Consider the following 27,590-nt stretch of genomic DNA (forward strand, 5'->3'; position numbering starts at 1 on the left):
TGCGGCGAGTGCTCGGTGAGGATTGGACAGGTCGGGTGGCGCCAGTCCGTGTCAACTCGACGTGCAGGGCGCGGCCATCTCACGTTTTCGTGTATCGCGCTACATGACGCTTCCACTGACCCTTGCCGAAGTCGTCGCGTTTGACAACGTTCGTCAAGAGGTTGGGTCGTCACCGTGACCAGCATGTGTGTAGGCGCTCCTTTGTTCGATTTCCCAACGCGATCATGGCCAGGTCCAAGCCATGCTGGCCAAGATTGACGTGCAAAACAACTCCGTAAGACACCGCGCCATTTCCTCAGCGACCTCTGCTGCTGGTTGAACCTCCTCCGTGCGATGATAGGACTTGCGCGAACCATTGACCAGTGGCTTCCTTGAAGCCGCCGGGCGAGACGCGTCCATCCTGAAGCTGTTTTTGGATGCCCACTTTGACGTGGACGCATGCGACGAGGTATGCTGCCGCAAGAAGCGGCATGCAGCGCTCACGAAGTCTCATCTTTAGGAAGGCACGACGGCGTTGATGATTGCAGCTCGCGGGAAAGACTCGGTGCAAATCAGCCATAGCTTCCACACGAACAAAGTGTAACTCCCCACACGTAGGATGCCCTTGACCATGGCAATGACGAAGCTCCGGCCAACGACGGCGTACGATATGTCGACCTGACGAGTCGTCCGTGGCGATTCCGACTCACTTGTCCGTTGTAGGTGGCTGAGTGTTCCTTCGTCGAATCGTTGGCTAACGTTCAGCAGCTCTTGGCGCATGGCGCATGCGTGGACGCTGTGGATCACGTTCGTCGACACGGCCTCTTGTGTTCTCACGTCCGTCACGGCTCGAGGGTGTGATAGACTGGAAGCACAGCATTGCATCACGCAGTGCAGTGCAGCGGGGAACATGTCATTGTTCAAGAGCTAGTTGGCGCAATGTGCACTGTCGATTGCGTGGACGAGGTGCGCTTCGAGAATTTGAGCGAATCGACCAGCAGGCGACGATGCCCCGTAGAAAGGGTACATGGCGCTGCATCATGCCGCCCGGATGGGCCAAGTGGAGAACGTCCGGCTGTTGCTGGCACGCCACGACCCCCAAGACGTGAACGCGACGACATTGGTACATCGTTAGAAGAATTAAACGACTCACTTAGCAGCATAGGACGGCGAGTCTGTCCTGTCCCTGGCATGCCAATCTGGCTGTGTCGACGTGGTGAACGAACTCGTCCAGTGCTGTGGCATTGACCTGGACGCCCCAAACAGCGTAAGGACGAGATGGAAGGAGCACTGCGCGGGTAATTTTCGTCGATTCTCTTGGAATTCGATTAGGATTTGCAAACGCCGTTGATGATGGCGGTCATGGTCGGGTCACTCGATATCGTCCAAGTTCTGGTCCAAGCACGTGCAGATGTGACCAAGAAGGATTCGGTATACCACATCCTTGACCAATGAGTTGTCATGCGTTTGTAGATTGGCATGACGGCCCTCCATCATGCAGCGTGCTGCGAGGCGGCCCTGCCCATCGTCGAGTGCCTGGTGGACGCCAACTCGGACATTAACAACGTGGTAGGCCAGCATCTTGCAACGTCAAAGGCGTTGTCATCGTGTGCATCTTCCACACTAGGACGACATGGCCAACTCGATCATGCACGACGCGGCCATCGTGTCTTCACTGGATGTGGCGCTGTTCTTGTTGAAGTCTGGTGCTGCGAGCGGTTGTGTGAATGAGGTATCTCTCCTACGTCCGTCCCGACGACAGGATGACGAGCATGCAATTAGGCTGGGAAAACTCCGACAATGCTGGCTCAGCAATGGAATCGCCCCGATATGGTCGAGTTGCTCGAGTCATGGGACGGAGGGCCGCCGTAGACGTCGCGTGTAGAATTTTCATTTGATCCTACACATCAGAGTTGGAGACAGCGGAGTTCAGGATGCAGTTTCCATTGGGGCAATTCCTTTGCGTGAGGACTCGAGGATGGTTAGAGCTGCCGTTCGCTTCAAAGAAAATGATGTAACATGTATTTCAAATTGTACGAACGCGTTGCTTAGGCATCTGCTGGTCGTGTCGACTCGCCCTTCTTCTTGGGAATCCACGACATTTCCTTGGCAAGGAGCTTCTGACGTACAAACGACTCGGTTCCGTTCAAGTCCGTGGCCGGTTTCGACTCCAAGTACATGATAAAGAAGAGGTAGTTCCACAGGTTGTGCTCCTCTTCCGTGTGCTTCTTGAAGCTGTTGGTGACGCCCATCAAGATGCCGCGGTATTCAATGTCGTCCTTTGTGTCGGTACACACCAAGCAGATGCTGCTTTCGATTTCTTGCTTCTTCTCGGACGCTTCACGCAACGACGTGAACGAGTCGATGATGATACCCATAATCAAGTTGATGAGCAGAAGCAAAATGATGATGTAGAATGCCAGGTCATACACGAGGCGCTCGAAGAAGGACACATTGTCCGAGTAGTCGAGTGGGTGCGCCATCGTGCCAGACATGTAGTCGCCAATCCCGCCGCCACTCAAGAGGCCATAATGGATGTATGTCAAGTAGCACTGCATCATGGACGAGCACTGGGGGCCGTCGTCGTTGGTCATCAACTCCTGGAACCGAAAGAACCCGATCAAGGAGAAGAGGTAGATCACAATCGTGCCAAAAGCCATCGTCACACCGAGTGGCACGAGGTTCGACGTCACAGCCTTGAGCTATCGCATCGCCAAAGCCAGACGTTAGATGACACTGGTGGTGCGAGGTTGGCCCAGGAAACGTACAATATTCGACAGACGCGCGTTGATGGCAAGAATGTCGAGAAGAGGGAACCCGTAATAGACATAGGCCTGCGTGGAGATGTCGCTGGAAAGCCCCATGAACGCACAGATCGTGTAGATCGTGAACACGACGACGTTGTCCTTGATCAGCGTGTCCACGATAGCGTTGAACCAAAACAGGACGTTCGAAATGCGAACTTGGCGGTTCTTCACCTTGTCGTCCGTGATATACGAAAAGTGAAAGATCCCAGACACTTTTCGGATCGCAAGCAGGACGATATATAGCACATACGCCAACGACACGACGGCCGTGATATACGTCAGCGAGTCGTCCGTGCCATACACCATCGTGATGGCCGCGTACACTGCCACCCATCCACCTAACACCATCCACCATGAGCACACAACAAATCGTCTTGGATCGGCATTGACGCACCGATCGCGTAGAACGCTTCGCCAATTGCACTCCACACTTCATTACGCACTTCTTTCATTCTCATTTTGCGCAACTTGGCCGGCTTGAGCTTTTGTCTCGCGTACGAGAACGACGTCTCCGTCGCAATGTTGTACAACCACAAACTGCTGCACAAGATGCAAAACACACCACCGAGTCCCGATAACGTCCAATACGACTGCATAACGATTGTAAAAATGTAAAAATGGCGACACCGTGGAGTTCAAACGTACATAAATGTGGACAGTGGGAGTCGAGTCGTCCGGGTCGATCGACAGACCCAGTACCATGACAAAATTGATGTAAAAGCACAAGACAAACATGGCTTGCCGGATTAGCGTCTGGTGCTCCGTCATCCACTCGTACGTGGGGTTTTGGGCAAGAATTTGACGAGTCCGAAGCTCCTCCGCGATATTGCTACACGTTCCTGTCAGATGCCAATACCCCTTGCGCATCGTGGATTCTACCGTGACTCGGCGGACGTAAACGCCGCCAACGCATTGTCTTCGCCAAACTCCATGATGTCCATGAGGCGCTTCTTCTCGCGGAGGCTTAGGAACCGCGATTCGCGGGGACGGGGAAAGTATACTTGGATCTCTGTATCACCGCGGACTACCTCGACATTGATGACTTGCTTGGCAAAAAACGCCACGTTTTCGTTGAGAGCCTCGTTCCAACCCTTGCCAAAGTAGTAGAGCGGGTCGACGGTGTTGGTGACCTTGGACAGGAGCGAGTATGCCAACCGGAGTAGCTCGATCGACTCAGCAAACACCACGTTCGCCAAGGTGTAGTTTTTGTCGGCTTGTAAGTCCTATGGAGGATGTGACGTTGGGAGAATGCATGCAGCCATGTAAACATTTCGAACCTTGATCTTCTTGCGGTTCGCAGACAGCACTCGACACATCTCCTGTGGCGGAATCAATTCAACGTAGTGGAGGTGAACCAGGGAATCGTCGCGGCCTTCGACCATCGACAACAAGAGAATGTTGACGTTGTGCTTGAGTTTGGCTACTTGCAGCGGGTACTGGCCATTTTCGCATTGCGGCTTGCCCAGCGCAATGTCGGCGCACAAGCGGGGGACGACCGACTCGGCCAGAAATTGCTGGTTCTCCAGGCACGGGCCTTGGCACGCCTCGCTCAGGAAGCACAGCACCTTGGTGATTACTTTGACGTCCTTGAGCGAAAATACATTGTCCGACTGCTTGCAAATGCGAGACATTAAGTTGATGACAGTGTCCAGAACACTTCGATTGAACCGACTGCTGCGCATGATGTTTTGCCAATTCGTGTGGTGGCCTTCGCACAGCAGCTGAAACAGTGTCAGCGACACGATGCTTGCTTCGTGGGAAGGGCCGTTGATGTGTGACATCAAGAACCCAAACAAGTACGACCGAAAGTTGTCGTCGAGCGCCACGTACCCAGCGTACAACGCGTCTTGGGCTTCTTCGAATCCATCGACTAGCAATTCGCTGATCAAATTGAGGGCGAGACGGCTCTTGACAGGGTTCGAAACCTCCTCCATGCTTTCCTTGATGCACCAAAACACGAGCGACGTCACGTCCGACTTGACCGCTGTTGACAAGAGTTGCTTCCATTCCAAGCGCGCTTGCAGCAGCGCCTTCTCGTCCTCCGTGTGGGTATCCTCACCCGCCAACCGCTTCGATGTAAGCGCTTGGATGAACACGCGCAAGCCAAGCAACGACGACGACGACGACCGCGTGATGAGCCGCACCAGGCACTGCATCAACGTTTGCGGATCCAACGGTTCGTATGAGTTCTTCCAGTGGGCATACGTGTCTGCGCTCGAACTATTGTTCACCTTGTCCACGACGACGCTGACATGGGTTTGCATGGGTACATCCAACGACTGGTAAGTTTTGCCACGGAAGGTTTTATCGCGTGCGATAGACGGACGGAATGCCAAAGCTGCTTTTAAGCGAGTCAATTGTGGGGAGACAGTCGCCCACCTCGAAGGTTGGCTGTGTTTCTTCGTCTTGGAAATTGAGATCTCATTGTGCGCCAAGATGAGCGATATCAAGTCCTGATCGCATTGGGTGGCCTCTTGCTCCAACTTGAGCAAATGCTTGCCAACGATCATCAAATCTTGAAGCGTCGCGTTTGGAATCGACGTTGCCTGCAGGCGTTGAAATGCCCCCTCCACTAGCCTGTCCTTTAGAAGATGTGGGTTTTCCAGCAACTGGCTGGAGGCGTGGCTCACGAGGAGCGACCGCGCTCCTTGGACAAACGGGATGTAGCAGCAATTTTGAGGCGGTGACTTCTTCACCGGCCATCCGTACGCTCGAGCAATGTCGTTGCGAGTGTTGGATACGAGCGCTTTGGAAGCGCATACGGTCAATTGGGTCAGGGACTGCACGACATGGACCAGCGGATACGCCACATTGGCGCAAGTAAACAAATGCAAGTCGCTCAGGACGTCCAGACGGTCTAGAATCACCTTCATATCTGAGACCAGCGACTTGTGAAAGTCCACGACGATGGGATTCTTGGTGTGAATGTTATCCACGGCAATCCACGCCTTCAAGAACGGAACTACGCCGTGCACGACCACGTCATAGTTGTCTGTCGTAAGCAACATGTTGCGGCAAAAGTCTAAGGCTTGGCGCAGCGTATCTAGTTGAGTGGAGACCCACCCGGTCTCCAAATCACTGTCCAAGTACAAGGTCTTGGCCAATGCGAGGCCAACTCGGTGATGCTTGGGAGTGGCTTGGGGATCCGTAATTAACTGGACAATCCACTTGAGTGACAAAAGCGACTTGCACTCGAGATGACCGTAGATTCGCTCGTTGGTCGTGCCGTCAGCCACAAGGCACAGGAGGTCGAACACGTAAAGCTCCTTCGGGTACCCGATCAAGAGCGATTTTAGGTCAAAGTCCGAATAGAACAAGTGGTAGCTCGCTTCGTTCTTCCACGTTTCCGACTGAGATTCTCGAAGCATGTGCAAGACGCACTCGCCCGCCGGTTCGTTGTAGTGGGCGTGCTTGAGTAGTGCTTGGAACACCTATTCGACACCAAATGTTTAAACGTGTGGACGTCAACACACATGACGCGACACTTACGTCTGAATATCGATTGTCGACGACTGCGTTGGGTTGGCGAAGCATCTTGAGTACCAAGTACGCCACATCCTTCACCAGGGTGTAATTGTCGTTCACGAGCGGCACCACTAACACCAACAACCGCAAACTGTACTCCTCTGTCAGATGGGCCGTGAAGTTTTGAAGCAAGGAGAGAAGGTCATGCGCCAATGCGGCGCGGTCCTTGACCGCTTGTTCCTTAATCACGCGAAAGTGTAAGTTGCCTTTAGTGATATTGTCGAAGTTGTCCTTGTTGATGAGAAATTTCTTGTAGTACTCCAACTCGAGCGCCAATTCGTCGTTGGAAGGAACGACAAACGCCCCGCGTGCCAGGGCTTCCTCGAGGTATGCAATCGTACGCTCAGGAATTTGAGCGATGCGAAGCAAGCGTTTTAGTGTCGAGTTCGACACGACATTGCGCGTCCACTTTTTGACGCGTTGAATAGCCACCTGGAGTGGATCGCGGGATGACCGCTTGTTCGTCTTGCGACCCTCGTCCTTGATGTTCATGTGCAACCTCTCGACATGGCCATGGTACGTGTGTTCGTTCAAGTCAAACACAACGTGCGCTTCGTGGATAATCTGACAAAGGGCATCGTTGAATTCTCCACCTTGATAAACTTGACAGAGCGGCTTCCCATCACGGAGCCAGGAGAAGTTTGGGGTCGGAAGCACCTCGGATAAAGTAACAAATGCCTCCTGCGCCACCAACGTATCATTGTGAACGAGCAAGCTCGACAAGTACTGGACAATTTCTTTGCCAATGACGATAGTGTCATTCGACATAGCAGCTCTGCATCGAAGGACCTTGCGCATCAAGGCAACGAGTTTCCTTTGGCACACCACGACCTATGAATTGTTCAAGTTTGAGTATTAGATAAGATACACATGAGTGCGTCACGTACATTTGCTACGCCATACACGGTGTTGCAGGACAGATTCAACGGATTCAACGTCAACCGATCAGCGCTGGACTCGAACTTCACCACGCCATCGCATTTCATTCCGGTGGCATAGAGCGACTCGAACAAATTTTTGTAGCCTTCAGGATTAGTACCGCAGTACCCAAGCATGATGACCCGGTCGACGAAGTTAAGCATTTCACGGAGAAATCCAAAGTACGCGACGCTATTTTCCACCACATCGTGCAGCGTCATATCAAGCAGGGTGTATAGGGCCGGCATTTCTTCCTCAAGTGGGTTCTCTCTGTTGATCTTCAAGTCGAGAAACAGGTTGGACAGCTGCACGTTCTCAAGCATGGATGTCGCGGGCAAATACAAATAGTGCAGAAGTTCCAAGTACAGAGTACGAATTTCAAACGGAAGCTTCATGGACAGGATTCCACCAAATAGAACTCCCTTGGGGAATTTTGGCTGGAAATGGCGTCGCACCTTGATATTCTTCTCACACAACGCTGACACGAGCTTGAGTTGATGCACGTACAAAGCAATCCACTCGTCGACAAGGGGAGTCGATTGACCTCGCAATGAGCCGTCCAAGATACACTCGAGAGGAAGGGTCACATGATACGGCTCCTTGCGCACCACAGTTTCAGGTACAAGACCCACAACACCATTGCGGTTGAGGATATTCAACGTGTCTTGTGATTGGACGTCGTACCAGCGAACTCGGATATTGTCGCCGTACAGAAGCGTTTGGATCGCACAAGTGTCCCACTTGGCGACCCACGTGTCAGTGATACTCATTTCGTGGTCGTACAGTTTCTTGGAAATCAAGGCATCTTTGCGCTCGGCCAAGCTCAAGGCAATGAAAAATTGCGCTGTGGTCGTCCAGTTGCCAGGGACTATGTGTTCCGCATTGATTTTGTCCAAGAGATGCGAGACTGCCCCTGAGTTTTTGGCAATCATGTTGGTCATGATGATGCGGGCATCAACATATGCAGTTGCAAACTTGATGTCCAACCCGGTCAAGATCTTGATTTGCCCCAGCCGGTCTCCAAATTGCTCGTGCAAGTACACTTCATTCAGGTCATTGCCGACCACCAACACCCGCATAGCCTTGAAAAAGGTGACCTAGGGGTGGGACGCAGTCAGCCGTGTCCCAAACAATTTGTACGAGTGTCACACCATTAACTGCTCAAAGCCTTGCATCTTGTCCATGCATCGGAAAATTGAAGTGGCGAGGAACATCGCTTCAAGAATTTCAACATCCGAGCACGTTTGTTGCAAAAAATTGACCACTTCGTCAAACTCTTGACCTTCCATCAACGAGTACATTTGTTTGCAGGCCACCATGACGGCTTCAATACTGTGTTGAAACGACTACCACAAAGATAAAACTTAGATATCAAAGAATAGAGGGAGTATGCGTACTGCATGGTTTGTGCCGTTCAAGTACTCCAACGCAGTGAGTGAAAATGCCAAGAACGCTTCTCTCCATACACACACATGGTGCACCTTCCTCGTGAATTCCGCTGAAATGGGCTCTCCCAAAAGCCAGTCACCTGTGTGCTTCCACACCATCTATGGGGCGTTTGGATGAGCAGGTGGGAAACGAAGTGTAGGTCACAACACCGAAAGTATACCTTGTGTTGCGTTGCACCAAGGAACCATTCTTTCGAGCACTTGGGACACGTGTGCGAAAATTGAAACTCATACTCTCGGATGTCGTTCGTCCCGCTACCAACTTGAGGAGAGGTAAATCGATGTTCAACGTGGACTTGTGCCACCGACTCGACCGCCTCAGGGTTTACCAAGGTCGCAGTGATGTGGTCCTTCTTGACGCAAGGGCAAGCGATCGAGAGGAGGAACCGCGATGCAACATGGCGAAGTTGGTACAACACTTCGCCCGTTGTTGACTTGCTGCACATTTCCAAATGAAACACAGAATTTACTTTCGATGCTTGACGCTTGAAGTCCAACCCGTAGGACCGAGGAAGCGGAACTTGCCGCGTACCGGCCCCTGATATCGCGTTGCCGCCGTTCTTCCACACGAATGGCTGAAGGACCATTGGATCGTGGGTTGTATACAGTCCGACTTGCACGGTGGCCTTGACATGATTGTCCAAGAGAAGCACAGGTTTCGGCTTGCGCACCGCTTGTGCCGCCGATATGACGCTTGCACTCACAAGGATCAACGGCGAGTTGGTCACAATGTCGTTGTCAACATTGGCTTTGCCATCGTGGAACTGAAACCACGAGTAACAGGTCGCAAGTTGATCCAGGCAAACCTTTATGCGCAATTGAGATGAGATCGATCGTAAAAATTCAATTTGTCGTATCACTTACGTTAGCCTTGGACGCAGCTATCATTGGGTTGACGCGGAGGTATTGTTGGGACTTGATGTGAAAAAGTTGAATTGTCGTGTTTTCATTCACTATGTCTCTCGACTCAAGGGCTTCTTGCAACTTGCCTTCATTTCGTCGCTTTTCACTGGAGAACAGAGTCGATTAGTCGACCAATATACTTAAGCCATTACCCACCGCTCTTCTTCTGAAAACGCATCAATCGTTTGAAAGTACGGGTGAACTGCGACCGACATGTCGACGTGGTCGTAAGATAACTTGGGGTGAATGCAAAAGATAAAGTCTTCCCACTCGTTGGACGGCTTAGACGGTCGCAAGACTGTGTGGATGAAGCCGTCGCACCCGAGCACCAGGCCATCGTCAATGTTCAAATAAATCAAGTCCCCAATATGTAACGTCCGCCCGACATTCGACGACAACTGCTTTTGCATTGCTGCTAGAGTGGGCTGGACGGGCGGCTCGTTGGACACTCTGAGGCTGTCTTGATGCATTTTAAACAAGTCTTTGCCCAAATCAATGTTTTGATACATCGCCAACGAAATCGCTGAAAACCCGTTCTGCAAGTGGAAGTGAGCAAAAGTCTCAGCTCGTACGGATTGACCTTGTTTCGGGAGTGCAAACTCGCACCATGCTCCACAAGAATCGAGGTTCCAACTGGGTCTTCCTTCAAAATAGACTCCATCAAAGCCGTGCACCCGTTCTACATGCAATGATCACATCACAATGCTGCTCAAAAACAGCCCACCTTGTCCGCGGCCTCAAGTTTAGCACCTCGTTCCAACAGTAACTTCATCACGTCGTGACGCTTAAATTGCGTCGCCACAATCAGCGGAGTGAAACCCTCCTATCGAATAAAAGTCGAGGATTAAAACAGCAAAGAGCTACTTGATAATAATGAGCAATTGTACGTGGTTTGTGGCTTCGATATTGGCATTTTGTTGAATTAAGTATTCGATGACATTCAACGACGATTGCGCGACGGCATCGTTGATAATCGGATCTGCCGAATACACATCCTGGGAAGTGGTTATGCAGTTTAGCACAACAATCCATTAACGCAGCACATCACACACCGAACAAATATTGCCAACGTCAGATCCGGCCTCCACCAAAACCTTGATCACAGGTAAGTCCACTCCTCTGTAAACAGCCTGGTGCAATGCCGTCATGCCACTCTATGCGAACATTATTATTGTCAGCGAAGTGACAAATAGACTCAATTCCTACTTTGTCCTTGATGCTGAGATCAACGTGGAGACTCAAAAGCAAACGAACAATGTCGATCGAGCCGCACGAAGCAGCCAGGATAAGTGGCGTTTGATGATCCTAACATGGTCAGTTTTTTGTGCTCAGCGTTTTAACACGTTTTGCCCAAGATATGTACATACTTCCGTAAGCTCGTTAAGAACGGGCTGGTAATTCAAGAGAATTTCCACAATGGGTAAGTGTCCATATTGGCATGCCAAATGTAACGCCGACTTGCCCTCCTGTGTTGGTCAATTGACTTAGCCACAGGTTGGCAGCATGAACAGCTTACGCTCGTTTTCGACCGTGGGCTGGCCTTTCGGTTGATCAGAAGCTGCACAACGTCAGGCAGACCCCGTTTGACTGCAACGTGCAAAGGAGTTACTTGGTCCTACATGTCTTGAGAAGAAATATCCTTGAAACCTAACACCGACCTCGTCTGCCTTGTCCACATTTGTGATTTTGTTGGACCGGAGTAACATGTCAACCATTTTAAAAGTTTGGTCGCCACCGTAATTAACAGCTTGAAAGAGTGCAGATTCCCCGCTCTACAAACTCGATGGTCAGTTGGATCCTTACACAGTGTGTACCTTATTGACGAGATTAACATCTGCATCGGTGGTGTCCAACAGCAGCTTTGCGTTCTCTAGGCAACCTTGACTCGTTGGGGCTCCAGCCTACAAAAAGGCTTGGTTTCACACATTCGATTAACACGGCAATGTACTGGTATTTCGTCGTCTGAGTACAATTTCTAAGAAACCCCGAAAAGTATGTCAATGGAGAACGATATCTAGTCGCAATTGTAGTACCAAGTCGATGCCACGGACTGCCGCCATCAGCGCAGTGTCTCCGTCCTGCAGTTTTGATGAAAAAAATTCAAGGATAACGCTCGTTTACTTCGTCGGCCGCATTGATATCGAACTTTGCCTGCACCAAAGGCTGAAATATCGAGAGATCGGTGGCCGCAGCCATAACGAAACTGCGCGCGAGAGAAGGACTTTCCAATAGCTTTTGTTGAGAACATAGAGCATGTGAGCCCGAGGGACATAGCGATACTTTAAAGTACTTTTACGCACCGCAGTGTTTCCATTGAGCTGTCTCGCAAGTGTTTCGACTTGTGCCGCATCACGACCCTCGATAGCGGACACGAGTTTCTATCATAGTTCGTTCAAAGCAAGACTCTGACAAGCATATACCTTCTCAAAGTCTCCTGCGTCCATCACTGAAGAATCCTAAGACCTACGACCTACTGCCATGAGCATGACGAACATTGCGGCTGCAGGGCGTGGACGTACTCCCAACGGTGTGTCCGTCTGTGCTGCCCTGGCGAAGTGACTTGTGAGCCTAATCTCGATCCCTCTGTGTCAATTGTTCAAGTTAGATTTGAATCGTTCGAAAAGGCGATTCAAATTATTTCGCATGATAACTTGCTTCTCACAGCCATATGATTAGTATACGAATGCTCTAATGGTCGAAATAGTAAGATTTTGGAAGATAACAATATGTTCTCGTTCCAGTCTTTCTCTGTCAAATGGTGATAGCCTAATTGACGAGGGGATTTGAGTGTCAAGATACTCTATCGCCCGATTCTGACGTTTTGATTGGAGGATTTGAATGAATTGCGGACTCTGCCCATTTTGTCCCCGCGCTCGCGAGGGGCGACAGTCATTTCGTAAGTTGTCAAGGTATGCATGGTACATGCATTGCGACGCGTAGGCGATGCGGCGGAACTTACCGATATGTGCATGTAGCAAGCTTGTCCTGCTTGAAGATGGACGGTCAATCCTTTGAGTCGGTAGGAACACAAAATGTCAAAGTGACATCAGAACTGACACGCTTTGTGCACTTGTAGGACCTCATTGCTGCAGTCGTGGCGCGCAACCTGAACGAAGTAAAGCGTCTTCTAGGTCCCATTGACATCCATAACAAGGTATAACAATGCCAGACAAATAACACTGAACAACGAGTAGGAAATCAAACCCGCACTTGCGCGGTCATTTGTCCAAGCTGCCGGAAGAGATGCGTCCATTGTACACTGGTTCTTGGAACTAAAGTTTGACGTGAATGCGATGGATGAAGATGTATATCTCCTGATTTCTCTTTTGAAGTTATATTGTGCTAACAATTGATTTGAGTAGGGAGACACTGCGTTGATGGTGGCCGCACGTGGTGAAGTCAAAGTGAGTTAAGTCGTTTTGGGGATATTTGCATGCAATCTTGTCTAGAGCTTCAATCAGGATACGACTGAAACGAACATTGGCCATGTAAGTTTAGTGTTTTCTCTCTCGTGTTCTGACTCCTGCAACAGTCCAAACGAGGGGAAAAGACATTTGTGGAAAGCGCGAAAATACTGGCCGAACTTCTGCAACAAAAGCCAAAGCCTGATGTGAATTTGGCAAACAAAGTATGCACAAACATTTATGGAATTGAATTCTCATGTGGTATGCAGGAAGGGCGCACTGCACTGATTCAAGCCGTTGTGTTCTCTGGGGATCACAACATTGTCCAACTACTCTTGAGAGAGAGGTGCGATCCCAATGTGGTGGACGAGGTAGAAATCAAGTCATGGTGACAATTGACAATGGTTCACGCTTATCCTTTGTAGAAACGGCACTCGGCACTTCATTATGCGGCTGCGAAAGGACAAATTCAGACAATGAAGCTTTTGTTGCACGCGACCTGCGACGTCCTCGCAATTACAATGGTAGCTATGTCACAAATCTCAGTCAATTCATGTCACATAGGATGGAGATTCGGTATTGCATAAAGTATGCGAATCGGGCAAACTCGAGGCGGTAAAGACGATTTTGGCGGTGGAAAATGTCGACATTAACGTCGAAAACAAAGTAAGACTTGATTCATGAATACTTGACAAACTCACTTATTAATAGGAAAAACAAACTCCTCTCATGCTGGCCGCAAGCAATGGGTACTTGGACATTGTGCAAGAATTGTTGGTGTGCGGAGCTGATGTTACAAAACGGAATCAGGTGCAGAGCATATCTCTTGGCAAATATCGAAAATAACATGCGATAAATAGATTGGCATGACAGCACTACATTTGGCTATCAGCAATGGCGTTGACATTGAAGTTGTCCAATGCCTCGTCGAAGCCAACTCTGACTTTGAAAATGCTTGCACGGTAAGCTGGTCATCGCTCGGTGCGCATCTTACCACTTACTGCCAGGATGAGTACTCAGCCGAGACGGTGTTGATCACTGCAGTCATTTCGTCAAGCGTATCTGTTGTAAATTACCTTTTGAGCAAAGGTGCAAATATCCACGCCAAGAACAAGGTACTCGTACTCGTTTGTGTAATTTTATGCCGACAATTAGATGTTTACTGCATATCAAACTTTTAGGATGGTCAAACCCCCCTTATTGCAGCCGCAATGCACAACAAAGTCAAAATGATCAAACTACTGTTGGAACACAATGCCGTAGTCGATGAAATGGACAAAGTACGTATATAGGTAGGATTTCGGCGATGTACTAACACAAATAACTGTAGGAGGGCAGTACGGCGTTGATGAAAGCTGTGATCAACCTCAATCATGATGCAACGGAATTGCTGATTGAAAATGGCGCTAATTTGCAGCTTCAAAATAAAGTACAGACACTACATCATATTCACCTCACCGAAAATTTCTTATATATATTTATAGAGTGGTTACACGGCCATTTCGCTGGCAATCTACAAGAAGATGGAGTTCGGGAAAAAATTGTATGTGAAACATCAAGCCAACGTTGTTAAGAGCCTGTCGTCAAACAACATGGCCAAACCATTGCAAGCCCCTCAAGTGTCGTCTTCCTCCCCGGAGCTCTTGCATATTGGAGATTATATCACGCTTAATCTTGGCGCAGACCATGAAATCCTTGGATGCGATGGATTCGTCTGTACGACTTTGAAATCGCCTGTGGCCAATGGCGAATGGGACGATGGCGTGTTTTGCATCCATCCGCAGTTGGCGTATGACCACGTGGATATGACATCGACGAACCATCCATACTATGAAGTCATTGACCCTTATTCCGAACACGAACGGTGCGGTTTTCATGTAGTTACCTTGATTGAAGGTACATGAATAGCGAAAAGAAGAGAAATTCGACGAAATTGGCCCAAATGTTGCATTCGAAAGAAGTTGTTCAACCAGACACAATTGTTCAACTATTTCACGTCAAATCGCAAAAGTACTTGCGAGTGAATCCCATGGCAGATGACAGCATGACGAATGTAAAGCCTTCTCAAAGTTCTCCTTTGAATTTCACCTCGAAATATGTAGGCGTCGCTGGATAATCTCGCGTCCAACTATTCGTGGATTCAATTCTCCCCGGTTGTCAGCCAAGATTTGGTCACGAACGCAGAGGTGCAACTCATGAGCGCATGCATCCCAAAATTGTACAAAGGAAATCGCAAGCCCAAGCTTGTGCATTTGGTGGACAAAATCGACGACATCAAGCTATATGTTGCCCTGCATTGTACATACGATCCGTTGTTGCACCACCCTCTCAGCATTGTGCGAGGGTCCTGCTGGTTTTCTGGAGATGGTTTGCGCCAATTTCCGCTTTCCACATCCGCGTCCTTGACGCTAAAGTCGGAGAGGATGGATGCACTATCAGCTTTTGAATTGCAAAAAGCATCCGATGGAACTTCCTACGAATTGCGCCACGTGGTGTCTCGATTTCTCTTGGGAATTGAGTGTCCCTGTTCAAAGACCGAACAAATCGGGGCGCTTCTGGTGAACTCGTCAGTGACCAGCCGTGTCGCGAAGTTGCAAATTGATTCAAAAGACAAAAACGCGCCAATTGACGAAGAAAACAACCATGACAATTACATGGTCAACAAGCTCTTTCAATTGTCCCACATTTGCAAAGCATGTGGCAACAAATGGTGCCTGAACACTCAAGAGAACAAGGTAATATGTCAACGTCATGTCTCCTCGTAACACTTTCGGTCTCAAATACGGTTTAGGTTGTTTGGAACCGCTTCGAATCTTGGTTTGCTCTTGACCCTATCGAATCTGGATTTATCCAAAAGATAAACCATGTCTGCTCATGGAGAGAGGCGTTCTTGAAGGTTGTTCAAAACGAAATGGACTTAGGAGTTCACCAGGCTACTCAAGAGGTGTCATCGTCATTCCTGCCTCCAGGCTTTGATCTCAAAATGTACCTAGACTTTGCGTCAAAGCATTCAGGATGCTCTTGTTGCAAGCAGACAAGTATGCGAGCTTATGGAAAATCCGTACCTTTTTGGCGTTGCAGAGCGCATTCAACGTATTTGCTCAGAAGTGATATTCTTGGACGCTATGTTTCTTACTGCATCCATGTTTCGCTCTATTTCCCTGGACGACGAAGTGCTGGTACGTTGCCAATGCTTCGAACGGTATCTGTCCCATAATGTCAATTAATTTTACATGTTTAGTCGCATTTCTTCAAAGCCATGCGCCTGTTGGTCGTCGGGAACGAATCGTTTGAAGCTTACCTTGTTGAGCAATTCGAACATCCCATTGGAAAAATCAAGATTTTGTCTGGCTTGGACATTAAATATGCTTCGAAATACGTGGATGCAAGAACGATCTTGACAAGCATGATCGGAAAAAACACTCGTACTGTGGCGTATCTACTGGAAGCTATAAACACGGACACTCAACTCGACACGTTCATCTGGACGAACAAGGCGCAGTTCTTGATCTCCCTCAGTAACGCCAGCCGAAGTGACCCCCTCATCTCGTACAAACTCTACAATCATGAAATCGCAATTGCAAAAATGTGGCTCAAGAACTGGGACACTATGGCGGCGAAATCGTATACCAAGGATGGTGAAGTATGGGTTCGTTGGAATGACTCGTGCTCTGGAAGAAAAGAATCGAAGAATCTACTCAATCGCTCGCGAGCAATTTCAATGGGAACCTTGCGCGTCGTGTCGGACGATACGTCCATTGCAATTCCACTTCAAGACATTGTTAATGCCTTCGAGAGAACTACCGTGGCCAATGATGCTATCAATTCGTGGATGATCTCGTATCTCCATCACCTCAAGCTTGTTTCAGCTCTGTGCAGAAACAATGCTGATACACGACCTCTCTTTCGCGACCACTTCCCCCCTGAACTTCTGATGGATGGCGCGTGCAACGATGGATTGTCATTCCCTATCCGTTCCTTGTATCTCGAACTTTTCGAACTTTTGTGCGTGCCAGCGTATCAAGTCCCAGAATGTGTGCAATTGACAACTCTCTACTTGGACGTCCGCGAACAGCAATCGCAGCTGACGCTTGGTCAATTCAAACGACTGGATATGCTCATCCAGTCCAAACTCGTGCCACCGACGAAGCAAGAAACGCCTGCCATGTTTGGATTTATTGAACGGCTTTTAATTACGATGGAAACATTGATCAACGGGGGATTCTATACATCCGAAAAGGGGAAGTGTGCCAAAGCCATCGAAGTGTTGTATTCAGTTGCTATGGCATGGGATGACGAGGACCTCAAGTTCGACATTTCTCCACAACGTGAAGATGACCCATTCAACTTATTGTCCCAACAATCGACTGGGACGTCGTCAGTACGTTGCAATTGTGGAGTTATTTTGTTGAGAATGTTTGTAGGTGATTTTATGCCTTCGCCGATTAATTCCACTGGCACGAAAATTGACACGGTTTTCCATCGTTGCGAAATCTCAAAAAGGCTTGAAACCTGACTTCAAACAGCCCATCGTGCATTTCTTGTCGCGCCTCCTCAACCACGATGATAAAGTTGTCGCTCAAGAAGCGTTTATGACGTTATCCGAGCTCCTCCCGGATCATTCGTTTCCTTGGCTAGACAACGACAAGCTGTTGTGTTCAACACTAAAAACTTTGGACCATCCCAAACTGCTGGAAGTATTTTCAGATGCGAACTTGATTTTCAATGGCGGTGCACATGTCGTCCACGGAAATGTTGAAGTAAGAGGCAAGTCAGAAGACTCGGAAACAGCCCGAAAGAAGGCCAAGTCGCCTAAATCTGGTTTACAGCGTGCTGCGCAGAAGATCAACCAATGGATGTCTGAATTTGCGAAGACTAACTTCGTCTTTCTACGTTTGGCGAATGTCCCAAGTCGTATCATTGCTTACATTGAAGACTCCCTTGCCAAGAACATGTTCGTTGTCCCAACCAATGATATCCTCGCCTCGGAATGGCGGTACTACTTGACTACTGTTGATCGCATCGATCTGAGTGACAACGAATCGCTGTTTTTGTTTCGCCAGTCAAAGGAAAAGATTCTGGAAGACAGAGTGGCGTTGATTGACTCGATGTTGGAGGTCATTCACCGACTTGCTCCCTACTTGACGGGGGATTTGTGCGTCGCTCTGTTGAACGTGATGGTACCGTTGCTCCACGCACGATCTAGCTTGGTCGGAAGGGTGTCCAAAGTTGTAACTACTTTGCTCAAGCAAGCGTATGTCGATGTGGATGGTCGGTTTACAAAGGTACAAGCAACCACTGGTATCTATCTGCCAGTTCCATGATCAATTTGTTCATAGATCTTTAACGCTCTGCTACATCATGTGGTCAATAGCGACGATGCGGGTCAATGTGTGCTGCGGATGCTTCGTCAATCCAACAGTGACGAATGGAAACGTGAAACGATGGTTTTTCTCTTCCACTCCAACTTTGACCTAAGTTCAGTACCAAGGCTACCAACGTACCACATCTTTGAAATCATCTGCATTGTGGCCAATGGCTCGACGAATGAGAGTATCTACGGCCATCTCGAAAGCAAGGCATTGTTGCCCCTCGACTGGATGGTGAGTTTGCTGTCGCATGCCACCGATTCAGGTGATGCACAACGGGCAAGTCTCCAGTTGATCAAGACCATGTACTTTGAAAGTGATGTTGAAACAGCATGGATGAACACCGAATTGCCTAAAACGATCGACGCGTTTCAATATTGCCTGCGACACTTGGAAAGCAACGTCAATGAATCCGTCTTGCTTATTGGGATCTTGCCGTTTGTGCGCGCCTGGAATGCATTGTCCATCAAGTACAGGGCCACTAATGCGGCAGTCCGTGAATTTCACGTGGCAATTGGTCCAATCCTGAAAAAGATCGCTGCATTGCTCAAGGATGTAGCATCCAAACATCACTTTCATTGTTCGAATGCCGAACAACGTTTGGACAACATGATGAAACGTTTAGAAGTTCCCTCATCGTGCTCCAACATGCTTCAAGTGACGTTGGCATTCAGGGAAATCAAATACATGTACGAGGACCCTCGATTTGCCACACCGGTAATCAGTGAAATGGACCCAAATCTCAAACCTTGCAAATCCCAATTCTACAAAGAAGCTGGAAAGCTCTTGGTCGACAACATGGCGCCATACTTGCTCTACAATGATGCGCACAAGCGAATTCCGTATGCTGTTCTCCTGTCGACGAAGAAGATCCCCCATGCCACCGCGGACGATGACCCTGACTTTCGTCATTTGAAAGCTGTCGCGAAATACTTGATCCAAATGCAGACCACTCGCGTTCAGCCAGATTTGTTGGCACTGATCATGGAGCAGCAAGAGCTGAACGACGTCAAGACAACAACCAAGACATTGTCATGGCCGAAAACGTATCTGCAAAAGCAAATAAAGTTGCCAGGGTCCAACCCAACGACGAAACTCAACGAGCGCAAGTTCAACGGAAAGAACTATTACACATTGGAAATGCCCGGCGAAGACGACGAAGAAGAGGACGTCAATGCGGTAGAAGTGCATGATTCACTGATCCATATTGCGTACAAAAAGTGGACGAGCAAGGCCGAGCCTTTGGATATGCAAACGCTCATGGAGTCTCTTGTTCGACTCATCACTCTATCGTCGTCGGCTTCCGCGTTGGGCCTTCGTGTCTTCATCCAGTCGTTAGCTTCAAAACGGGAAATTGCTGAAGATGTCCACGTTGACGACGCCAAGTTCCTGTTGCACGCGAGGCTCGAGTGGAAAAAGATGATCTCCACCGCTGTCAAGGCAAACGCGACATCTCTCGTGTTCTGGTGTGTGGGGGAAAGCTTGAAGGAGTCTATGAGCCCGATGAAAAGTCGACTGGCCATGGATTTGATCTCGGAATTGCTGGCGGATGGGTTCAAGGAAGGCCAAGACGCATTGTTTAACGATTATGATGCTCTCGACGACACCAAGAAAGTGCACTTGTTCCAATTCTTGACGTCACACGTCGGTGGCATTTCGCACGAAGTCACTGTCGTGACACTCAAGTTGTTCCAACAGTTGTGTGAAGGACACCACGCAAACTGGCAGCATGCTATGCGTAGTAGCCGCTTCAGCCGCAGTGTTATCGATACCGTCATCAACCTCATGTCACGCATTTGCAACCAAGCTGAAGGGATGTTTTCGCTGGCAGCTATTGAGATTCTGACCAGTGCACTGGTGTTTTTGAGCGAAGTGTGTCAAGGCCCGTGCCTGGACAATCAGCAATATCTCGTTGAGTCTGTCGTCCCTCGTCTGTGCGCCGACTTAAGTTTGGGAAAGATTCAATGTGAAAACGGCAAATACCCGCTTCCCCTGTCGCAACTGAAGCACCGGGCAAATGAGCTATTGCTGTCGCTCGGTGAAGGTCGAACGGACAACCTCGTTCACAATCACTTGGCCGAGCTGCTGCGTCCGCAATTGTTACTCGATGTGATTTCAGGAAATCGATCCCAGATTAAGGTGAGTGCTCTGCCTTGTTGAGAACAGATCATTTCCTAACCCATCTCTATAGGTTTTGCGAAAGGGGACAAAAGATTTAGCTTTGGCTCAGGCGTACTTCACTGAGACGATTGAACTATTGCGTGTGGTGTATTCGCTCTTGTCAAAAGCCACCGCAAGTGAAAACGACATGTTGACCCAGTTTTCCAAGCACTGGGACGAAATAAAGCTGGACAACGAAAACGTGGAATATTTTGCCAAACAAGTCATCAGTGTCGAGATTGTCCGAGGCGATTCCGCCATCCGAGTGTACTTCCCTCAGCCTAAAGAAGCCAAGTACCTTCGCAAACCCGAAAAGAGACGCTTACTCGATATCATGAACCTCGGCGAAGATAATGCGTTAGCTGCATTTACTTCCACGGACGCTCGGTGTGTACTTCATTTATATGACAACGCCATCTTATTCGTTGTTTGGAATGTGTGTAGAAACCTTGCCGAAGAGCTGCGCGCGCGACACGTGCTTGCTTCCAATGTCGAGTACGCCTGGATGAATGAGTGGCAGACAATGCTTCGATGGTGGATGTTTATTGTCGGCTTCTATATCAACTTTGTGATGGTGCTCGGGCTGGCGATCAACCCCGACACTGCAGAGCCGGTCGTTCACATCTGGGTACGATGCATGAATGTGCATTCATCGCATCACTTGGTCCTCGTTAGATTGAATGGTTCATATCAGTCCTCGGAGGCGTGTTTTGTATCTTGTGCAGCAGTTTGTGGCTGTACAACGTGATCACTGAAACTACGTTTTCGTATGCGCGACAATTGCTTCGACCTAGTAAACTTCGGCGCATGTCCAGAAGCGACATCAAACTCGAAATTTGGGATGCTGTTGGATCCGCTGGGTACACTATTGGTATGATTAAATCCAATATTTGCAAATTTTCCTAATATTGTACTTCTAGTCGGGTGGTTGGCGATTTTCGCTGTAATCATCATGGAGTATGGTTTCGACGACGACGTTACGTTTGTGATTTTGAAAGTGTCGGGGGCGTACATTGCAGTCTTGATTGTGCTTTCGCTTCGCAAAATTGGCGACATTTATCACTTTTCTTATATCGAAGGCGAAAAAGTCAAGAGTTCGGATGGCCTTGGCTCGAACATGCTGTTCTGGTTCAACGCGATCATTGACACGGTTACTCGGGGCAACTTTTACGTGTTTACCACGTACACGCTTTGTGCCTTCATGGGCCTTGCTCACGATTCTGGATACTCGTGTTTCTTGTGGTATGGGCTCCCTTTGCTTGACATCCTAGCCATCAACGCACGGCTGTCCAACATCGTAGGTATTCATCTCTACTTCTCTAGATTGACTATCGTATCGTAGTTGAAAGCAGTCACGTCAAACGTTGCCCCGCTCTCGGTGACTCTGGCGTTTGGAGCGATTGTGATTTACTTGTTTTCGCTCATCGGGTTTTTCCGGTACCAGGATTTGATGACCGACAGCGCGTCGGTGCTCCAGTGTTCGTCCCTGATGCAATGCTACTTTACGTTCATCCACTATGGCTTGCTCAGTGGCGGTGGTATTGGCGACTACATCTCCAACACGCTATCGCACCCTCTGGATTACAACTCCGGCACGATGTTCCACGAGCGTCTCATGTTTGACTTGGCGTTTTACATATTCATTCTGGTGCTGTTGATCAACTTGATCATGGGTATCATCATCGATTCGTTCACGTCGTTACGTGAGTCGTCCGAACGCAAGCTCGAAATTGAAATGAACACGTGTCTTGTGTGCAACGACGCGAAAGACGACATCGAGTACCGAGGAGTCCTCGGAGGGCTCACGAACAACTTCAAACGCCATACGGAAGAAGAGCACAACCTATGGAATTACCTGTTCTTCATCATGTACTTGGACTCAAAGCCATCCACGAGCATGAACGGGACGGAATCGTTTGCGTACCAAAAGCTTCTCGCCAAGGACATGTCCTGGCTCCCCAAGCGTAAGGGCCTTCCTACGGAAAAGGCTGTCGAAGGTATAGTACAATGAGCCAACGAATGAATACATTTGGTACATGTTGACTGCTTTGAGTTATTTCGCTCATAGTTTTCATTACAACGTCATTGTTTTCTGTTAAAAATGGCTCTTGCAGAGCATACAAGCTAGGACTTCGATTTTCGATCTTCGACCAAAGCTACAGGGGCTATTCCATTTCTCCACGCAATCATTTCATCTGCGCTGGACGCTTGCAATTGCCATGTGATTGGAGCCTTCTCCACCAAACTTGTCACGCGAAACGAAAAAGGAAACAGGGCGTCTTTGTCGATCGCGACCGTGCATTTGGATATGTCGAGTACCCCGATGATGTCCCTCTTGGCGAATGTCTTGTAGCAATACAGTAACGGGCGCTGAAGCACAAACCACCGACGATTCCACAATGACGACGCTGACATACTGAGCATGAGGTACCCGCTCAATTCGCCCGCGAACGGGTCCAAATGGGACGGATAGGTAATTGTATGAGTCATGTGGTGTTTGAATGCATTCGTCGCTGGTTGATTCATCTCAACCCCAGACATGACGTGGACCGCGGCGCCTTGCCTGGTCGCGCTTGCAATCGTCCACTCTCCTGACACTTGGGACAGCACAAATTCCAATCCAGGAGAAGTGTTCACTCGAAGCAAGCCTTCTTCGCCGTGCAGAGCTGCTTCAGTTGCAACCTGCTGTCGATATCGTTCGAGGTTGAACGCTGCGTGCAACCTTTCCATGCCTTTTCCGTAATGATCCAGCAGTTTTTCCGCGACAACCTCATGCGGAGGAGTCATATCTTGGCCAACATCCACGGAGAACCAGTGTCCCAAGCGATGCATGCGACTTACTTGCTCACGAGCCCACCACGCCGTCTCCTTTTTCATCTTTACCAGCACCTTGGCCGTAAACTTCGTCGATAGCACCACTGGCACACATGATAAGGTAGTTTCGAGGGCCAACGCAATGCGATACACGCGGCGCTGGCCTCGCATGTCAACTGTTTCACGAGCGTTGCCGTCCCACTTCATCACGGACACGACCGACCGCGCTTCTCTATCGACTTGAACAGGGCCTCGAAGCGGTAAGGTTATCCACGCTGCCCAGTCTTCACTCGATGGCCTTGGCGACTACAATGATCAACCCATATTGAGACCATCACTAAAAGTCTTGCAAACCAAATCGGCGTACTTCTTTTGCTCCAAAGCGTTTGAAGAATCCTCCAAGCGTTGCCGACCCCAAGGCCGAAGCCGCTTCGAACTGTGACACGCTTTTCGAGTGTCCAATGGCTTGTTGGGGGGAAATGCGAATGTGAGCAATCGAGCCAATGCAAAATGGCTGTTGGTCCGCTTGCACGACTCGAACAACCAGCCGCCTCGACGTGTATTGTGATAGTCGCAACGTTCCGTCCTCCTTCACCGTCACAGGCGCGTACAACCCATCGGGCATGCGCTCTTCGACATCGACGGACACAAACACGTCGACTTTGGACTGCCGCCTTCGGCTGGGAGGAGTTGCGCTACTTGGTTCAGACAGGTACGACAGCACGGACGACGGCGACGATTGCACGGACGGTGGTGACGCGGGGACTTTACCCCAGCCCCACACGTCCAAGGTCAAGAATTGATCACGAAAAACCTCGATGAGAGGCTGACGTTTCGGGGCATGAACGTTGAACGACATTCGATGAGCTAATGCAAATACCCCCGTGGAGCTTGTTGCTTTCGGCGTGGCTCTAGCGTATAAACGGCAGGACTGAGAAACACCAACGTTTTTCGTAGGCAGATAATACGCACCCCTGATTGGAACGAGGAACACCCCACCCGTAATACGAAATGTACACTCCTTCGGGAGACTGGACCGTGTGGAATCGCAGTTCCTTCCACGACACTTTGATCGTATGTTGGACCAAGTCTGGGCTTTTTGGTACTGCTTTGTAAATTTCCGTCACGAGCTCCAGCGTTATGGACGCCATGTGCAAGCCAACGGGGTCGAAAACCGTGATCACTCTGTCGATGGTAGGGCACGACGTCGGTACCACGCTTGATAAGTCTAAGGCAACATATAGTCGCGCTTGGCCCATCGATCGCATAGTATTTGATCGGATCTGGAAAAACGGGTCCCCTGGGTCATTCTTAAAACACGTCGCCAAAGGTGGAATTTCCACGGTCAGATGGGGGGATTGATTTGTTTTCTGTGCTGGATCTGCCGTCGGTGGTGTCTCTTCGTGGCAGGTATTTTCGACTTCTTGAGTATTTCCTTCGGCTTCCTTTTCAACTGGGTCGTCCACTTCACCCGTTGGGGGAGCGCACACAGCAGGAAGACCCAACATAGAGATCAACGTCTCCTTTTCTATCAGGTCTGCGTTGTACGCGCGCAACGTTTGTAGTCGCTCCAGAAACAATGGTCGCTCCCACGTAATCCCAGCGGTTTTTCCATCGACAGACAGAATGGACACGTCGCTTGTCGCCTCGCGCTGGAATCGATACGGAATATCTGCTTGAATGCACAAGGCATTCGCTTCTACGACCAGATTCATTTAGCGCGTACCGAACATGATTCTTGCAAGTCGAACCTTCTATTTGAGTATCAGTCTTGGCCGTGTGGCGTCGACTAAGAGCCTCCGAAGGAACTAATGATGACGATTACTGGATTGAACCGAAATGAAGAGCTTTGCTGTCGTACCAAAGACACGAAATGCATGCGAGGCGCCTAGTTGAATGCGGTCTCTGTGCTTGAGCGGTGTAAAGTTTTCAATCGGCGCACCTGCACACGTCCGCATAGTCAACGATTTTACTTGATGAAGTATTTCTTTGACACTGCACCATTGACGAGGACGAGGGCCGATGGGGACGGCTCGAGCGTGATAAAACCGTTGTCGTTGAGGATTTTTATGTGGACTGGAAGCAGAGATGCAGCGTCGTGTGTCAGATGGATTAGATGCACAGAAGGATTCGCGGCTTCGTTGAGGACCTAGTCATGTGGGTCGATGCAAATAAACTAGCGAAAAGAGCAAAACGAGAATTCGTACCACACCCTCTAAAAATGAGTCTCGATGTAGCGATCGCGGAGATCCCGTCACGGCGGACTCCCCTAGTACCACCGTCGGGTCAGCCCCAAGAACGGTCAGGCCAGGCTCCAGCGCGTAAGCCAACGGTTCATTTTCGAGCAAGTCTTCCTCCAAATTGATCAAACTTGGGTGCGCGATTGGCAATTGCAGACACTTTTCCTGCCGCTTCGCATCCCGCTGGAGCTGACCGAGCATTTCTTCACGCTCCAACAAGGATTTGACAAGACCAGCACTGGTTTCGGAACTACGTCGGCGCATGGTGCCCATGAGCTGCCCCTTGAGGTCCTCGATTTGTTGGCGCAGTTGCCGAATGATGGCCGCGTTTTCGTCTTCGTTCACGACAGCCCGATTCACGATTTTCTTCGCCGACTCGGCGTACCGCAGTGTGCTTAGAGTTTCATCGTAATTTTCCGACGCCGGGCTCACCATCGCGAGCATCGTTGTCTTTCAAGTAGAATCAGAATGAGTCGCGACACGTTCAAACTCTTGGCTACCTTTGCATTCCCGCCCAACGATTCCTTCAATAGCCACGTGAGTGTGCTGTCGCGATATGGGATGCGCTCCTTGGCCCCCAGCGACGAAATCACTCGCCCCAGCGTGAACAAGCTCTTGTTGATCATCGATGCTTCTTTAAGACGTTCTCCGGACGTGCCGGACGTGTCGCTTCGCTCGGATCCGGCTAAATCCACCAAACAAATCTTGGATGTCTACAGCCGCCCCAACGAGTCACTCCCTCTGCGTTATGCATTTGCACACACCTTTTCATGGGCACTCAACGTAATGGGGTCCACTCGTGTCTGTAAATTGTCAGAGTTGTTGTGACAGCCAATTTGGCTTACTTGGGTGAACATGATGGTAAAAATTGCATGCGATCGAGACGAAGTGGGGTTCATGAGCGTCGCAGCGACCGTTCGCAGTTTTTGCCCGGCAACCAGTTCTTCTTCGATCTACGGCCGTGAAATCGACGATTCAGCCATCGATCGATCCATCGCACACCTCGTCCATGGGGTCTTCACAGGCGATGCAGTGGAGCAACGTGCACCTACCTCTGCATACGAACCAACCGGCCGCGTGATCAATCCCTCCACGAACGGACCATGCACAGGATGTTCGCGGATCTTGAGTGGTCGGGACGAACACTCGACGTCGACTGCTGACAGCGGCTGCGATCCTGGTCGATGCAGTGGTGCCTTGGAGTCATCCAATAGATCCTTGACCTTTTCCTTGTAAATTTCGCAGTAGTTCATCTACCATCGGCAATCGCATGAGGAACGTTGTGTTTCCGCAAAACCATCGTACATGAACGCTGTAAATGGTCTTGTGCTGGTCATCGGAGCAGCTGTCCTTGGCCCGCGCCTTGTCGATTGCGTCGAAGAGAGCTTCGCATATGCGCGGAATGAGACCTTTGCCGTTCTCCGACTTGTCGCCCACCATGGTGTACGTCTTACCGCTGCCCGTCTATCCCAAGCCACGTCAGAAGCCACATCAGATGAAGCAAATTCGGTCGCGATAGAACCTGTCCATAGGCAAACACACTGCAGTTGAACCCGTCGAACGCGTTCGCGACGATGTCCCGCCCGATCTCCTCAAACAGCGCAACCTGGACACGGTCGTCATTCCCTGTGGACAGCGCATTGCCGTAGCAATGGTCGAAAACAAAAGTTCGCGGTGGATTCGTGTCATTGTCGATGTCTTCGCAGGTGGATGGTTGTCGCACATGCACCGAGTTCTTGGTAACTTCCACCACGGGACCTCGTCCCGACGACTTCTCCTTCTGGCTAAGCGGCCGCACACGAACCACCACGCGGATCGCACATGACGATGCCGTAGTGGGCAAAGCGTGTGATGCATCTGGCTCCATATTGGTGCTTTACCAGTGTGACGCTGCGTCCTCTGACCCGCCGACAATGCCGGCCTCGCAACTCGAACCGTGCCAGCCACAGTGGACCAGAATGTTGGTCATCGACCACCAGCACCATACAAATGGCAAGGTGTTTTCTGTCGCGCGCGACCCCTC

General features: G+C 49.7%; 4 protein-coding genes across 4 annotated transcripts; 2 read left to right on the plus strand and 2 right to left on the minus strand.

Annotated features, from left to right (window-relative positions):
* Positions 1-103: 103 nt before the first annotated feature.
* On the plus strand, positions 104-1,851 carry H310_05043 (hypothetical protein; the record flags this gene model as incomplete). The annotated part of the gene is made up of 13 exons (XM_008869653.1): positions 104-148; positions 194-274; positions 341-448; positions 500-544; positions 598-642; positions 703-786; positions 844-945; positions 998-1,102; positions 1,145-1,246; positions 1,312-1,410; positions 1,453-1,548; positions 1,607-1,711; positions 1,762-1,851. 13 exons carry the CDS (start codon positions 104-106, stop codon positions 1,849-1,851), a joined length of 1,107 nt encoding a protein of 368 aa, XP_008867875.1.
* A 56-nt stretch (positions 1,852-1,907) lies between these two features.
* On the minus strand, positions 1,908-12,164 carry H310_05044 (hypothetical protein). The gene is made up of 28 exons (XM_008869654.1): positions 12,100-12,164; positions 12,001-12,043; positions 11,881-11,958; positions 11,702-11,812; positions 11,614-11,658; positions 11,529-11,555; positions 11,395-11,481; positions 11,239-11,352; positions 11,097-11,195; positions 10,948-11,046; positions 10,787-10,885; positions 10,633-10,734; positions 10,468-10,575; positions 10,305-10,403; positions 10,161-10,259; positions 9,737-10,116; positions 9,542-9,686; positions 8,839-9,483; positions 8,627-8,776; positions 8,381-8,575; positions 7,199-8,326; positions 6,276-7,142; positions 4,064-6,217; positions 3,666-4,009; positions 3,432-3,615; positions 3,181-3,376; positions 2,748-3,124; positions 1,908-2,681 (listed from the first exon to the last, which is right to left on the minus strand). Exons 2-28 carry the CDS (start codon positions 12,022-12,024, stop codon positions 2,028-2,030), a joined length of 8,610 nt encoding a protein of 2,869 aa, XP_008867876.1. The 5' UTR covers positions 12,025-12,043; positions 12,100-12,164; the 3' UTR covers positions 1,908-2,027.
* Positions 12,165-12,460: 296 nt separating this feature from the next.
* H310_05045 (hypothetical protein) lies at positions 12,461-22,560 on the plus strand. Its single transcript, XM_008869655.1, has 28 exons — positions 12,461-12,489; positions 12,556-12,599; positions 12,657-12,734; positions 12,775-12,885; positions 12,943-12,984; positions 13,030-13,068; positions 13,113-13,208; positions 13,254-13,355; positions 13,410-13,508; positions 13,549-13,650; positions 13,696-13,794; positions 13,845-13,946; positions 13,992-14,099; positions 14,166-14,264; positions 14,315-14,413; positions 14,469-14,848; positions 14,893-15,037; positions 15,087-15,719; positions 15,776-15,928; positions 15,978-16,163; positions 16,226-17,365; positions 17,409-18,269; positions 18,324-20,492; positions 20,545-20,900; positions 20,958-21,141; positions 21,189-21,384; positions 21,434-21,810; positions 21,856-22,560. The coding sequence occupies exons 2-28, from the start codon at positions 12,576-12,578 to the stop codon at positions 22,522-22,524; spliced, it is 8,649 nt and encodes a 2,882-aa protein (XP_008867877.1). The 5' UTR covers positions 12,461-12,489; positions 12,556-12,575; the 3' UTR covers positions 22,525-22,560.
* Positions 22,557-27,514, minus strand: H310_05046 (hypothetical protein). The gene is made up of 13 exons (XM_008869656.1): positions 27,090-27,514; positions 26,873-27,031; positions 26,620-26,820; positions 26,413-26,520; positions 26,332-26,370; positions 26,068-26,280; positions 25,535-26,017; positions 25,329-25,476; positions 25,189-25,269; positions 25,079-25,135; positions 24,300-25,026; positions 23,695-24,238; positions 22,557-23,633 (listed from the first exon to the last, which is right to left on the minus strand). Exons 1-13 carry the CDS (start codon positions 27,432-27,434, stop codon positions 22,638-22,640), a joined length of 4,101 nt encoding a protein of 1,366 aa, XP_008867878.1. The 5' UTR covers positions 27,435-27,514; the 3' UTR covers positions 22,557-22,637.
* Between the last annotated feature and the right edge of the window lie 76 nt (positions 27,515-27,590).

Source organism: Aphanomyces invadans, assembly GCF_000520115.1.
Source record: "Aphanomyces invadans strain NJM9701 unplaced genomic scaffold supercont1.8, whole genome shotgun sequence".
Taxonomy (NCBI): domain Eukaryota; phylum Oomycota; class Saprolegniomycetes; order Saprolegniales; family Verrucalvaceae; genus Aphanomyces; species Aphanomyces invadans.